Consider the following 12,557-nt stretch of genomic DNA (forward strand, 5'->3'; position numbering starts at 1 on the left):
TGCTGATTTACATTTTCTGACTCTTAAATGTAGTTCTTGGCGAATTACATTTAAGAGTCGGAAATGGAGATGAGTTTGGAAAAGAAAGAGAGGGTAAAAGGGTTTGGAAAGATGGGAGGATAGAAAATATAGAAGGAAAGGAAAACAAAGAGAGTGAGAGAAAAAATAGAAAAGGAGTGAAGAGACAGAAATGGAGATGTAACGAGAGGAAGACAAAGAGAAGGAGAGAAAGCCAGAGAAAAGGAGAAAGAGAAGATGGGGGACAGAGGGAGGGGGACAATGAAAAAGAGAGAGAGGAAGATAGGGAGAGAGAAAGTTGGAGGACTAGAGATGGAGAAAGAGAAAAATATAGCGACAGTGAGGGGTTTAAGAGAGGGAAAAGAGAGGAGACGGAAAAGAAAGGAAAGGAGAAGAGACCGATTTAGAGGGAGGAAGGGAGAGAGGGAAGACGGTAGAGAGAAGGGATGGGAGAAAGGGAGAAAGAGAGGCGGAAGTCGAGAGAGCAAATCAAAAGTATCAGAGTCAAACATATACTGTAGAAGCGTGGTAGCTGGTTTTTGTCAAAATTTCAATCGCCGAAATTTGGAGTTTCCTTATTAGTGCTCGTACGCTAAGTAAAGAAGTTGTAGTATTATGTTGTTTTTTTTTATAAATAAGTTTCTAAAAAAAAACCTATTATTGTTAAACAAACGAATGATATAAAATAAACTAAAAATTTTTGCTTGGAAATATAAATCCTATGTCCAATCATATATATTGTGTGTTGCACATCTAAAGATTAAATTAAGAGTGGATAGATGAATTTATCTCAGTAAGTAAATATTGACAAAAAGAAGTCTGCATAGAGTCGCACGGTAATACGATTTTTTTTTTTTTAATCATACAGAATAAACTTTGCAAAGATAACCCACAATGAAAGTATAAATGCCCATACAATTTTATAATGTCACGAAGAGAATGCATGAACAGTTTTATAAATTTTTCCTGTGATAATACAGTTGTACTTCATGTCATGGTTGCAGCGGTAGCTGCAACCATGACATGCATGGCCATGACAGCCTGACATTTTTTATCATGACAGCACGGTCAAAAACTTTTTACATGGACAGCAAAGAAAATCGCTTTTTTTTTGCATCGGTAGCAATGATCTGCCTCCCTTTTTTTTTCTTTTTTTTTCTAGCAGTGCTAGGGGGTGGCCAGAGCATCATAGACAGATGTTTGATAGCTTATTCGAAAGAAAATTAAATTTGTAAGTACCCTCTTTAAGTGACCAAAAAGATTGGGGGACAACTGGCCCCCATCCCTACAGCCTCCTCCCCCCAAAGTCATCCAATCAAAACTTCAAGATAGCCATTTTGTGTGTGTGTGTGTGTGTGTGTGTGTGTGTGTGTGTGTGTGTGTGTGCGCGTGTGTGTGTGTGTGTGTGTGTGTGTGTGTGTGTGTGTGTGTGTGTGTGTGTGTGTGTGTGTGTGTGTGTGTGTGTGTGTGTGTGTGTGTGTGTGTGTGTGTGTGTGTGTGTGTGTGTGTGTGTGTGTGTGTGTGTGTGTGTGTGTGTGTGTGTGTGTGTGTGTGTGTGTGTGTGTGTGTGTGTGTGTGTGTGTGTGTGTGTGTGTGTGTGTGTGTGTGTGTGTGTGTGTGTGTGTGTGTGTGTGTGTGTGTGTGTGTGTGTGTGTGTGTGTGTGTGTGTGTGTGTGTGTGTGTGTGTGTGTGTGTGTGTGTGTGTGTGTGTGTGTGTGTGTGTGTGTGTGTGTGTGTGTGTGTGTGTGTGTGTGTGTGTGTGTGTGTGTGTGTGTGTGTGTGTGTGTGTGTGTGTGTGTGTGTGTGTGTGTGTGTGTGTGTGTGTGTGTGTGTGTGTGTGTGTGTGTGTGTGTGTGTGTGTGTGTGTGTGTGTGTGTGTGTGTGTGTGTGTGTGTGTGTGTGTGTGTGTGTGTGTGTGTGTGTGTGTGTGTGTGTGTGTGTGTGTGTGTGTGTGTGTGTGTGTGTGTGTGTGTGTGTGTGTGTGTGTGTGTGTGTGTGTGTGTGTGTGTGTGTGTGTGTGTGTGTGTGTGTGTGTGTGTGTGTGTGTGTGTGTGTGTGTGTGTGTGTGTGTGTGTGTGTGTGTGTGTGTGTGTGTGTGTGTGTGTGTGTGTGTGTGTGTGTGTGTGTGTGTGTGTGTGTGTGTGTGTGTGTGTGTGTGTGTGTGTGTGTGTGTGTGTGTGTGTGTGTGTGTGTGTGTGTGTGTGTGTGTGTGTGTGTGTGTGTGTGTGTGTGTGTGTGTGTGTGTGTGTGTGTGTGTGTGTGTGTGTGTGTGTGTGTGTGTGTGTGTGTGTGTGTGTGTGTGTGTGTGTGTGTGTGTGTGTGTGTGTGTGTGTGTGTGTGTGTGTGTGTGTGTGTGTGTGTGTGTGTGTGTGTGTGTGTGTGTGTGTGTGTGTGTGTGTGTGTGTGTGTGTGTGTGTGTGTGTGTGTGTGTGTGTGTGTGTGTGTGTGTGTGTGTGTGTGTGTGTGTGTGTGTGTGTGTGTGTGTGTGTGTGTGTGTGTGTGTGTGTGTGTGTGTGTGTGTGTGTGTGTGTGTGTGTGTGTGTGTGTGTGTGTGTGTGTGTGTGTGTGTGTGTGTGTGTGTGTGTGTGTGTGTGTGTGTGTGTGTGTGTGTGTGTGTGTGTGTGTGTGTGTGTGTGTGTGTGTGTGTGTGTGTGTGTGTGTGTGTGTGTGTGTGTGTGTGTGTGTGTGTGTGTGTGTGTGTGTGTGTGTGTGTGTGTGTGTGTGTGTGTGTGTGTGTGTGTGTGTGTGTGTGTGTGTGTGTGTGTGTGTGTGTGTGTGTGTGTGTGTGTGTGTGTGTGTGTGTGTGTGTGTGTGTGTGTGTGTGTGTGTGTGTGTGTGTGTGTGTGTGTGTGTGTGTGTGTGTGTGTGTGTGTGTGTGTGTGTGTGTGTGTGTGTGTGTGTGTGTGTGTGTGTGTGTGTGTGTGTGTGTGTGTGTGTGTGTGTGTGTGTGTGTGTGTGTGTGTGTGTGTGTGTGTGTGTGTGTGTGTGTGTGTGTGTGTGTGTGTGTGTGTGTGTGTGTGTGTGTGTGTGTGTGTGTGTGTGTGTGTGTGTGTGTGTGTGTGTGTGTGTGTGTGTGTGTGTGTGTGTGTGTGTGTGTGTGTGTGTGTGTGTGTGTGTGTGTGTGTGTGTGTGTGTGTGTGTGTGTGTGTGTGTGTGTGTGTGTGTGTGTGTGTGTGTGTGTGTGTGTGTGTGTGTGTGTGTGTGTGTGTGTGTGTGTGTGTGTGTGTGTGTGTGTGTGTGTGTGTGTGTGTGTGTGTGTGTGTGTGTGTGTGTGTGTGTGTGTGTGTGTGTGTGTGTGTGTGTGTGTGTGTGTGTGTGTGTGTGTGTGTGTGTGTGTGTGTGTGTGTGTGTGTGTGTGTGTGTGTGTGTGTGTGTGTGTGTGTGTGTGTGTGTGTGTGTGTGTGTGTGTGTGTGTGTGTGTGTGTGTGTGTGTGTGTGTGTGTGTGTGTGTGTGTGTGTGTGTGTGTGTGTGTGTGTGTGTGTGTGTGTGTGTGTGTGTGTGTGTGTGTGTGTGTGTGTGTGTGTGTGTGTGTGTGTGTGTGTGTGTGTGTGTGTGTGTGTGTGTGTGTGTGTGTGTGTGTGTGTGTGTGTGTGTGTGTGTGTGTGTGTGTGTGTGTGTGTGTGTGTGTGTGTGTGTGTGTGTGTGTGTGTGTGTGTGTGTGTGTGTGTGTGTGTGTGTGTGTGTGTGTGTGTGTGTGTGTGTGTGTGTGTGTGTGTGTGTGTGTGTGTGTGTGTGTGTGTGTGTGTGTGTGTGTGTGTGTGTGTGTGTGTGTGTGTGTGTGTGTGTGTGTGTGTGTGTGTGTGTGTGTGTGTGTGTGTGTGTGTGTGTGTGTGTGTGTGTGTGTGTGTGTGTGTGTGTGTGTGTGTGTGTGTGTGTGTGTGTGTGTGTGTGTGTGTGTGTGTGTGTGTGTGTGTGTGTGTGTGTGTGTGTGTGTGTGTGTGTGTGTGTGTGTGTGTGTGTGTGTGTGTGTTTGTGTGTGTGTGTGTGTGTGTGTTTGTGTGTTTTGTGTGTTTTGTCTCTGTGTGTTTTGTGTTCGTTTGTGTTTTGTCTCTGTGTGTTTTGTGTTCGTTTGTGTTTTTGTGTGTTTGCGTGTGGTTTGTTTTTTTGTGTGTGTGTGTGTGTGTTTTGTGTTCGTGTGTTTGTGTGTTTGTGTTTGTTTTTGTGTGTTGTTTTTTGTTTTTTTTGGTTGTGTGTGTGCGTGTGTTTTTCTTGTGTGTTTGTGTGTTTTTGTGTGTGCTTGTGTGTGTTTCAAATGCTAGAAGACGCTTACAATGATGATAGAAGATGTTTCAGGGATTCTAGAGAGTACTTATAGTGTGGTAATGTGGGCTGAATTGCTTGCGAAAACCCAAATGAATGAGATGAAAATAACATTTTTATTGAGAAATGACTGAAAAGTGTTTTTTTTTGGGGGGGGGGGGTTGACAGTGGTGTGTCACAGGGGCAGTAATAGTTTAACATTGTGAGGTGAAATGCTTAGAGTATCAAGCACTAGCAAAAAAGGGGGACTTCTCTGTTTTCAAAGGGGGTGGCGTCATGTGGAGAGCTGGTGCTAGTGGGAAAACAGTGTCGTAGCCTCATTCCGCTCTGGACAATAAGTGTAATTTTTATCGGTTTGGACATCTGCCCTTCTCGCAAGATGATCTTCCAAGCTCTCCCATTAGGTATCTTTGCTTAATATATACATCGCCGTTAATACGCAATACGCATGCTTGCGCGGCTGTGCTGGAGTTCCATGGGGTCCTTTTAGTCTGGTTTGTGAGATACGCTTGCGTCGTTCGTATTAGACCTCATCACGGGAAATCCAGGGGTCTTCCAGAAAAACAATGTATTAATGGCTGGAATTTTCTCAGGGCACGAATCTTGCTAGCTGAGCGCTAGAAACAGGGTTGCTCTGACGTTAGAGGGTTGTCGTAGAAATTACATGATAATTTCCCTATTATTACTACATTTTATGCTATCTCGAGCAATAGCGGTATTTAGCCTCTTTTATCGCCTAGTCGAAGCCAAGAATCCGTCCAAGGAATTAATAGGCATAGACCAAACTCCCCCACTGTGTGTAGGATGGTGGGATTCCGTCCCCCCAAAAAGAGTACACACAGACCAAACTCCCCCATAGCGCACGGGTTGGACGTGGACAAGAATTTCCAGCTTTTGTGCATTTTGATATTTTGGTGAACCATGTACCCTGGGCTAAGAGAAACCGTTCAGGGTGACTGGAGACTTCCCTGGAGGCGGCCAGCGAGCAGGTCGGTACCTAAGTGGAGGAAGGCAGGATAATAATAAATGTACGCTTGAAACTCCTCCCCCACAGACAGTTCCCCCTCCCCTGGAGTCCTCTCCTTTTGTCTTTTCTTAAATTAGGCTGGTTATTCTTTATCTTTTTAAAGCCGCAATAGCGCCTAAAAACTACATCTATTATCAATGCATTATCTGAAAATGAATGATACTAGGAGGATTGAAGCTATTGTTAGGATAATGTGAAATATACATAAATTTATTTTTATGAAAAGGGGGTATTTCCTTAAAAGCTCTTACTATGTCTTAAATTTACATCTAATGTAACTCCCTTCCTTCTTATCGTGCTGGGTTTCAAGCTAGAAGTCTCGGTTTTCTATAATACACATTTCGTTTTGTGTATATTACGATCCCCTCCCTCATAATTTTGCTGAAAAATTTTGCCCTGGGGGTGTTTCGGGCTGGGACAAACCGCTCGGGGGGATTGGACACTTCCACGGTGGCGAGGCGAGCAGGTACCTTAGTGGATGGAGGCTGGATAACAATAAATGTACGCTTGAATCTACAAACGGTTCCCCCTCCCCTGGAGTCCTCTCCCTTCGTCTTTCCTTAAATTATGCATGTTATTCTTTATCATTTTAAAGCCGGAATAATGCCTTGAAAACTACATCTTTTATCAATGCATCCTCTGAAAATGAATAGGACTAGGTGGGAGCTGGAAAATTTTAGGATATTGTGAAATATCCACGAATTTATCTTAATGAAAAGGAGTATTTCCTTAAAAGCTCTTAATATGGTTTAAATTGCATATAATATCACTCCCCCCTCTCCTACCCTCTGGTGTTGCAGGCTAGAAGCCCCACTTTTCTATAATAGATGGTTCTTTTTTGCGTATAAGATAATATGACATTTTCATCTTTTATTTTTTGTTGTGTTTTTTAACTGTCTGTTTTTATATATTATTGCTTGTCAATTTGTTTTTATTTTCATTGTCTGTGTTTTTACGGCTTATTGTTTGGAACGAGTAAGACACGCATTTCCCCTTTATTAATGTCTTGAATGCAAATACCCCCCCCCCCGGAGTGTATCAAATTTTGCAGTAAACACGCCGTTCTAATGACTGCCAAAAAAAGGAAATCTCGCTTATATAAGGTCACTCCGGGGATGGGGGAGGGGGCGGTGTCACATGGGTGAAATACTGTGGTAGTCTGGAGTATTTTATGGGGCATTGTGATTGGCTTGGGGTGCGAAAAACTTGAATCACGTTACTAAGAACCATAATTTTTATTAGGAAATGCCTGAAAGATTTCTTGGGGGGGGGTGGGGGGTGTAGCGATATCGTGGGGGTGTTTAATATCATCCATAATCTACCAGTGTGGTATGCATTGTCATTGACTAATATACTCTAGAGCTTAAAGATAAGTCAGGAAATGGAACCTATTGTTAGGATATTTTTAATATTCATACACTTATCGTAATGAAAAAGAGGTTTTTCCTTAAAAGCTCTTAATATGGTTTAAATTGCATCTAATATCACCCCCCCCCCCCTAGTCTGTGGGGGCTTCTAGGCTAGAAGGCCCCAGTTTTCTATAATAGATGGTTCTTATTTTTGCGTGTATGATAATATGACATTTTCATCTTTTATTTTTTGCCGTGTTTTTAGCTGTCTTTTTTTTATGTTTTATTGCTTGTCAGCTTGTTTTTATTTTCAGTGTCGGTGTTTTTAAGATTTATTGTTTGGGACGAGTAAGACACGCATTTCCCCTTTATTAATATCTTGAAAGCAAATACCCCCCCCGGAATGTATCAAATTTGGCAGTAAACACGTCGTTGTAATGACTGCCAAAAATGGGTAATCTCAGGTGCCGTGCAATAGTTTATTTTTCAATTTTTTTTCAAGATACAAAATATTGACAAAGGTTTCATGGACGAATTGCTTGGGACGCAGTACCACTGGAAGGGAATGACTTTTCAAGTCCTGGTGGGGTGAGGAACTCTAGAAAAAATGAAAGGCGTTTCGAGCGAAGAATAAAACGCCGAAAAAGATAGGCTTTTCGGTGAAAAATGTCAAAATGGTATTATCTGGCAGTGAGGGATGCGCAATAATTACGTTAAGTGTGTACCGTCTTTAAGTTAATGAAGAAAAATAATTTGTGGGGTTTCGGGTGTCGTTACGTTACAAGCGGAGATTCCCCCATAGGTTCCTGTGGTAGGTTTGCGTCAAGCATATTAGACCTGTCTGTTTGAAATGGGGTAAGTTGTATGACGTCATTGGAGTTCAGAGGGATGTGTCATGAAGTCTTGGCAACTGTGTCCCCTTTAATAGAGCTGGTAACCGTATTGCGTAGGTGTGACGGCTTGAGGGGTTGGTAGCTCCACTTATTCAACCCTACAAAAGCCGAGGGTGTGTCGCGTGGTGTAACATGCACTTTAAACGGGGTGTGTGCCGTGACGTCAGACGACTGTCACAGAAATTTAAGTCACCTAACCTTTGAACTCTTGCCAAAGACGGGAATGTTGCCTAGAGACAGGTGTGTCGCGTGACGTCAGAGGGCATGCGTTTGAAATCCTATGAGAAAAGGGACAGGGTTGCGTTTCAAAGCTGGGGTGGGCTCGTTTGAAACGGGAGTGTGTACCGTGACTTAGGAGGACTGTCACAGAAATTCTACTGATCTAACCCAATCATTGAACTCTTGCCAAGGACTCGCCAAATCTTGTCTGCACCTGCATAATCTTGCCTGGACATGCGTAATCATGCCTGGACATGTCTAATATTGCCTGGGCGGGAATCTTGCCTAGAAACAGGTGCGAGGGGCTAGGAACTTCCCTCCTTATTAAAACTTTTCTATTATATGGACCAGATTCCAAGTAATCATGCCTGGAAACTTGCCAGGGGTGGGAATTTCACCTAAAATTGTGACACCTGGTCGTGCCAAATCTTGCAAGGGCGAGAATCTCCTCTAAAATTGCAACACCTGGTCACCAAAAGAGTAAATCGCCGTTAAACATTCTTCTTGAACCTCTGGAAGAAAAGAGTAGTGCGTATGGGTGCTTTTGAAACCTCTGGGCCCCCACTACTAAAATGAGCCATATAGTAATAAAAAAGGTAAAGATGTACTAAAGAAAGCTGACCTATTTCAGTGGATGCTTGAATTATGCAGGCTTATCTTAATTTTGAAAACATTTTTGGAGAAACTAAATTTCACCTGGGGGGAAGGGGTTTTGAGGGAAACCATGGTCTGCGAGAGGCAGTTGCTCCCTCTGTCCCATAGGAAATTTCGCTCTTGACCCCATACCCCCTGCCACTTAGTGGTTGGAGAAGCGTAGGCATGTTGTTCTGAAACCACTCAAAGTTGTATATTAAAAGAAGGATTATATATTATTATACTTACTTATTCAAATTATTTACTTGACAATTCCCCTGTAATATTCTCTCCATAAGCAAAAATCTGTATCCAAAGAGGAAGAAAAACAAATTAAAACAGTTCTTTAGGAGAATTCAGGTAATTCTTCCCAAAATTTTTGAAATGAAAAAACACATAGTTTATAATATCATTTATCGTACCTAAACAAGAAATGATTTTTTTTTTTTTTGAAATTTCGATTCATTTATAAGTAATTAATGGCTTTTCTATTTAGGAACAGGTCAAATAACTCCCTAAGCCTAAAGGTTCAGTTCTGTTGAGCTAGAAAACTTTCCACAATCATGTCGATATGTAAACTTGTCCGCTTAGTTAACCTTTTGTGTAGAAGCTACTCGCCTGGAGCTTCTTTCTTAGGTGTTACTAAATTTAATTTTTTTTAAACAATTAATTAAAGGTCTATTTCTTCTTAAAAAAAATTATAAAAAAAAGAAATGGCTAAAGGACAAATGAATAACATAGACCATCAAATGTGACAAAACCAATTCGGGCAGCTAAGGTAAAAGGTACTGAAAAGACATCCGAAATATTGACAAGCCAAAGGAAAGAACAAAGAAATATACGCTTAGAATACATTCGACAACGACAATTACGAAGAGTCAAAACTGAAAGTTAAGAACAAAAAAAAAAATCCGATTAGATGATAAGTGACAGCGAGAATTAAAACGAGTCAAAACAAAAGCGAAGAACAAAGAAGTTTATAGTCACAAGACATACAACAACGAGGAGAACAAATTAAAAAATGAAAGTGAAGGTAAAATGCGATATACCACAGTGAGAAAAAAAGAAATATGTAGATAGAAGATAAGTAACAGCGAGAATTACAAGGGACAGCGAGAATCAGAACTTGTCAAAATATTTTGGAAAATTGTTATCTGGGATTTTTGATCTGCAAAAATGGTCTACATAGATTACGAGTTAGAGAAAATTCGCTTAGAGCTTTAATTTTGGAAACAAAATTCATTGAGTGACGTCATAGTTAAGCGCACATTTCAAGAGAATAAATTACATCATTTCCCTCCCAGTACTGATTAGATTGTAACTGTCGTTTTTGCAAGTAGACTAACTGTATATTTCTTTGTTCTTCATGGTCAAAGTTAATCATTCGTTCTCTAGGTGTTATAAGACTGCCGCAAACGCCTTTCGCAAAAAGACACATGTTTTATACTTAGCTATGTTTCTTGTGTAATTTTACCAGCATCATAGACAATAACGATACAATCACTACTGAGGCAAATATGCAATATGTGTGCTCTAGAAATATTTGACGTCACTCACTAGATTTTAGCCAAAATTAAGGCTCTTAACGACTTTTCTCAAGCTCGTGACCTGTATAGATTTTTTTTTTAGGTCAGAAATTCCCAGGATACCAATTTTGCCAAATAGAAATATGGAGCTCTTTTCGGGAAAAATACATACATATACAATGATTTCTCATTTAAAGAGATAAAATATACATAAATTTTATTCTTGTTAGTCTTTGTTGAAAGCTTTAAAATACAAAAGTGAATATTTTCTAGTTCCTCCCATTGATTCAGTTTCGCAGCTTATTTTAACAATTCTCGCTTGTAAGCCTTTATGCTGGGATCACGCCTACCTTTCATTCAAAAAACCAATGACCACAGCTGCCAGCACATGATGAATACTATAGATGTTAAAGGGTTTTTGATTTTCCGAATCCTCTAAAAAAACGAAGTGAAATAATAATGTTTAAAAACAGGATTATTTTACTGTAGGCTACACACATAAGTTGTAATTTAATAGTTCTTCTAAATTTATAGTCATATATTCTCCTTATTGGCCACACGTGTTGGAAGCATGGAAGTTTCGACATCACCCAAACATGATTTTTGTTTTCTACGAAGATCTCAAGGAAAATCTGCCAAACGAGCTTCAAAGAATTGCAAATCACTTAGGGAAGGATTTACTAGATGAGGAAATTGAAACGCTTCATGAACACCTGACGTTTGATAATTTTAAAATCAATCCTGCAGTAAATAAAGAAGAGGGCAAAGAACGAGGAGTCCTGAATAAAAGCGGCAGTTTTATAAGAAATGGTTCGTTTTTTACGTCTGTTTCCAAAATTAGTGTTTTTATCAACGTTCCTTAAATATCTGCTTGGTACTTGTATGATATAGCCCCTACCTAATATTCTTCTAATATGTCTCTCTGACACTCGATCCTAATGAAATATACCTAAGTATGATAAAAATATAATACCTTAGAAGCAAATTTGGGTTATATATTTGATATTAGGGGAGTATATTATACGTGTCTGCATGCCTAATGTGTTTGGTACAATCATTATGCATTTTATGAAGTAAGAATTTTTTTCTAACTTCACAATTTCCAAATACTTTACCCCCGCCCCTAATCTGCGAATATATAGCCCAAATTATATATTTTCCGTCTATTCTGTCAATTCTCTTTGTCTTGTCTGAAAGAAAGTAACGAAAAAACCGGTTTTATAATGTGTCAATGAATGAACAACTTGAGCGGTAGGGGCTATATCATACGAGTTCCATCTACTTTTTTGTTAAAGAAAAAAGTTAGAGTAGTCTACAAAATGTCAATGATTTTCTTGAAAAACATGACTACTGGTCCGATTTGCATAAAAAAATGTCATCAAGAGCGGAAACTTGTTCGAAATATTAGTAATTTTCTTGTATTATTAAAAAGTCTTCTGTAACCTTTTCTATTTGTTCATCATATTGTGAAATTTTGACATAAAGCAGAACAGAATAAAATATTTATAACTAGTTAGTGTCAGCAATTCTGAAAGGAATTTGTAAACATTTTTTCAGTTTCAATTCATTTTCTTGTTATCTTTTTATAATACAGATAGGGTCATGGTCACGTCATGTTTTTTTTACAGGAATAATTGAGTAATAACACGAATAACATCAACAGAGTGGTTTTCCCGAGGTGCAATCCTACAGTCGTACCTAGGATTGAATGTTGGGGGAGGGGGTAGGAAGGTGGATCAATATCTCAACGAGGGTTGGCACAACTTATATTAATATAAAATAGTCAAATTATTCGATTTATTACATAAATGTCAGGATTTTTACGGAAAATACTGTGGGAAGAATTAGCCCTGGCAGAACAGCCTACCTTTTTGGTTGTATCACCAATTGTTACTCCTTTTGGATTTTCAAGATTTTACAGTTTGCTATAGCTGACGGGTATTATATTTCACTTGTCCTGTTTTTCTTTTCCCTTCATTTTTGCTCTTTTTTTTAGGGAAAGTCGGTGACTGGCAGTATCAGTTTACCCCTGAAATGAATGAAAAAATAGAACGATGGATTGCATGCAATGTAGAAGACACAGATTTGGAATTTACTTACACGCTTGATTATCAAGATTAGCATTTTGGTAGCATCTACCAGCATATAATTTTCGGCAGCTTGTATTTTATTATGGATTAAACGATTTTACACTATTAGTATGTGACATTCTCTGTCACACTGTAATTCAAGATTAATTAACAATTGAGACAACGTTTCAAATTACAACGATTTAATGTCTAAAATTAAAAAAAAATTGTTTAAAATAATCTAAGCAGTACTGATAAATTTATATTGGAATGGTTTAAAGCTATTTGGAAACTAAAGGATCCTGTAAAAGTGAATTTAAAGAACTAAACGGACTATTAGGCAAACCACTTGGCAAAGTTTCTTAATGGGCTAAGAAACCTAGCAAAAAGTATTGAGCCAGACTGAATTCTTTTGGACAATTCTCGGCCCGTCTCACGACATTCCAACTGGTTAGGACCCCACGGGGATTTGCATAGTCTTTTATCAGCGTTTGAACAGTCCATTCATATTTCAAAGTTGGGTAGATCAATTATTATCAAACACTTCGTAGTAACAAACTGT

General features: G+C 40.1%; 1 protein-coding gene across 1 annotated transcript in view; it reads left to right on the forward strand.

The window, feature by feature from the left end:
* Positions 1–12,121, forward strand: part of LOC148942046 (sulfotransferase 1A3-like) — a 19,627-nt gene extending 7,506 nt beyond the window's left edge. Inside the window, exons 3-4 of the mRNA XM_089103649.1 lie at positions 10,461–10,736; positions 11,923–12,121. Coding sequence (XP_088959775.1) covers positions 10,461–10,736; positions 11,923–12,047 — 401 coding nt within the window. The 3' untranslated portion in view covers positions 12,048–12,121. The remainder of the gene's footprint in view (positions 1–10,460; positions 10,737–11,922) is intronic.
* The last annotated feature ends 436 nt before the right edge of the window (positions 12,122–12,557 follow it).

Source organism: Artemia sp. Qi Xiang Cuo, chromosome 17 (assembly GCF_049724085.1).
Source record: "Artemia sp. Qi Xiang Cuo chromosome 17, ASM4972408v1, whole genome shotgun sequence".
NCBI lineage: Eukaryota > Metazoa > Arthropoda > Branchiopoda > Anostraca > Artemiidae > Artemia > Artemia sp. Qi Xiang Cuo.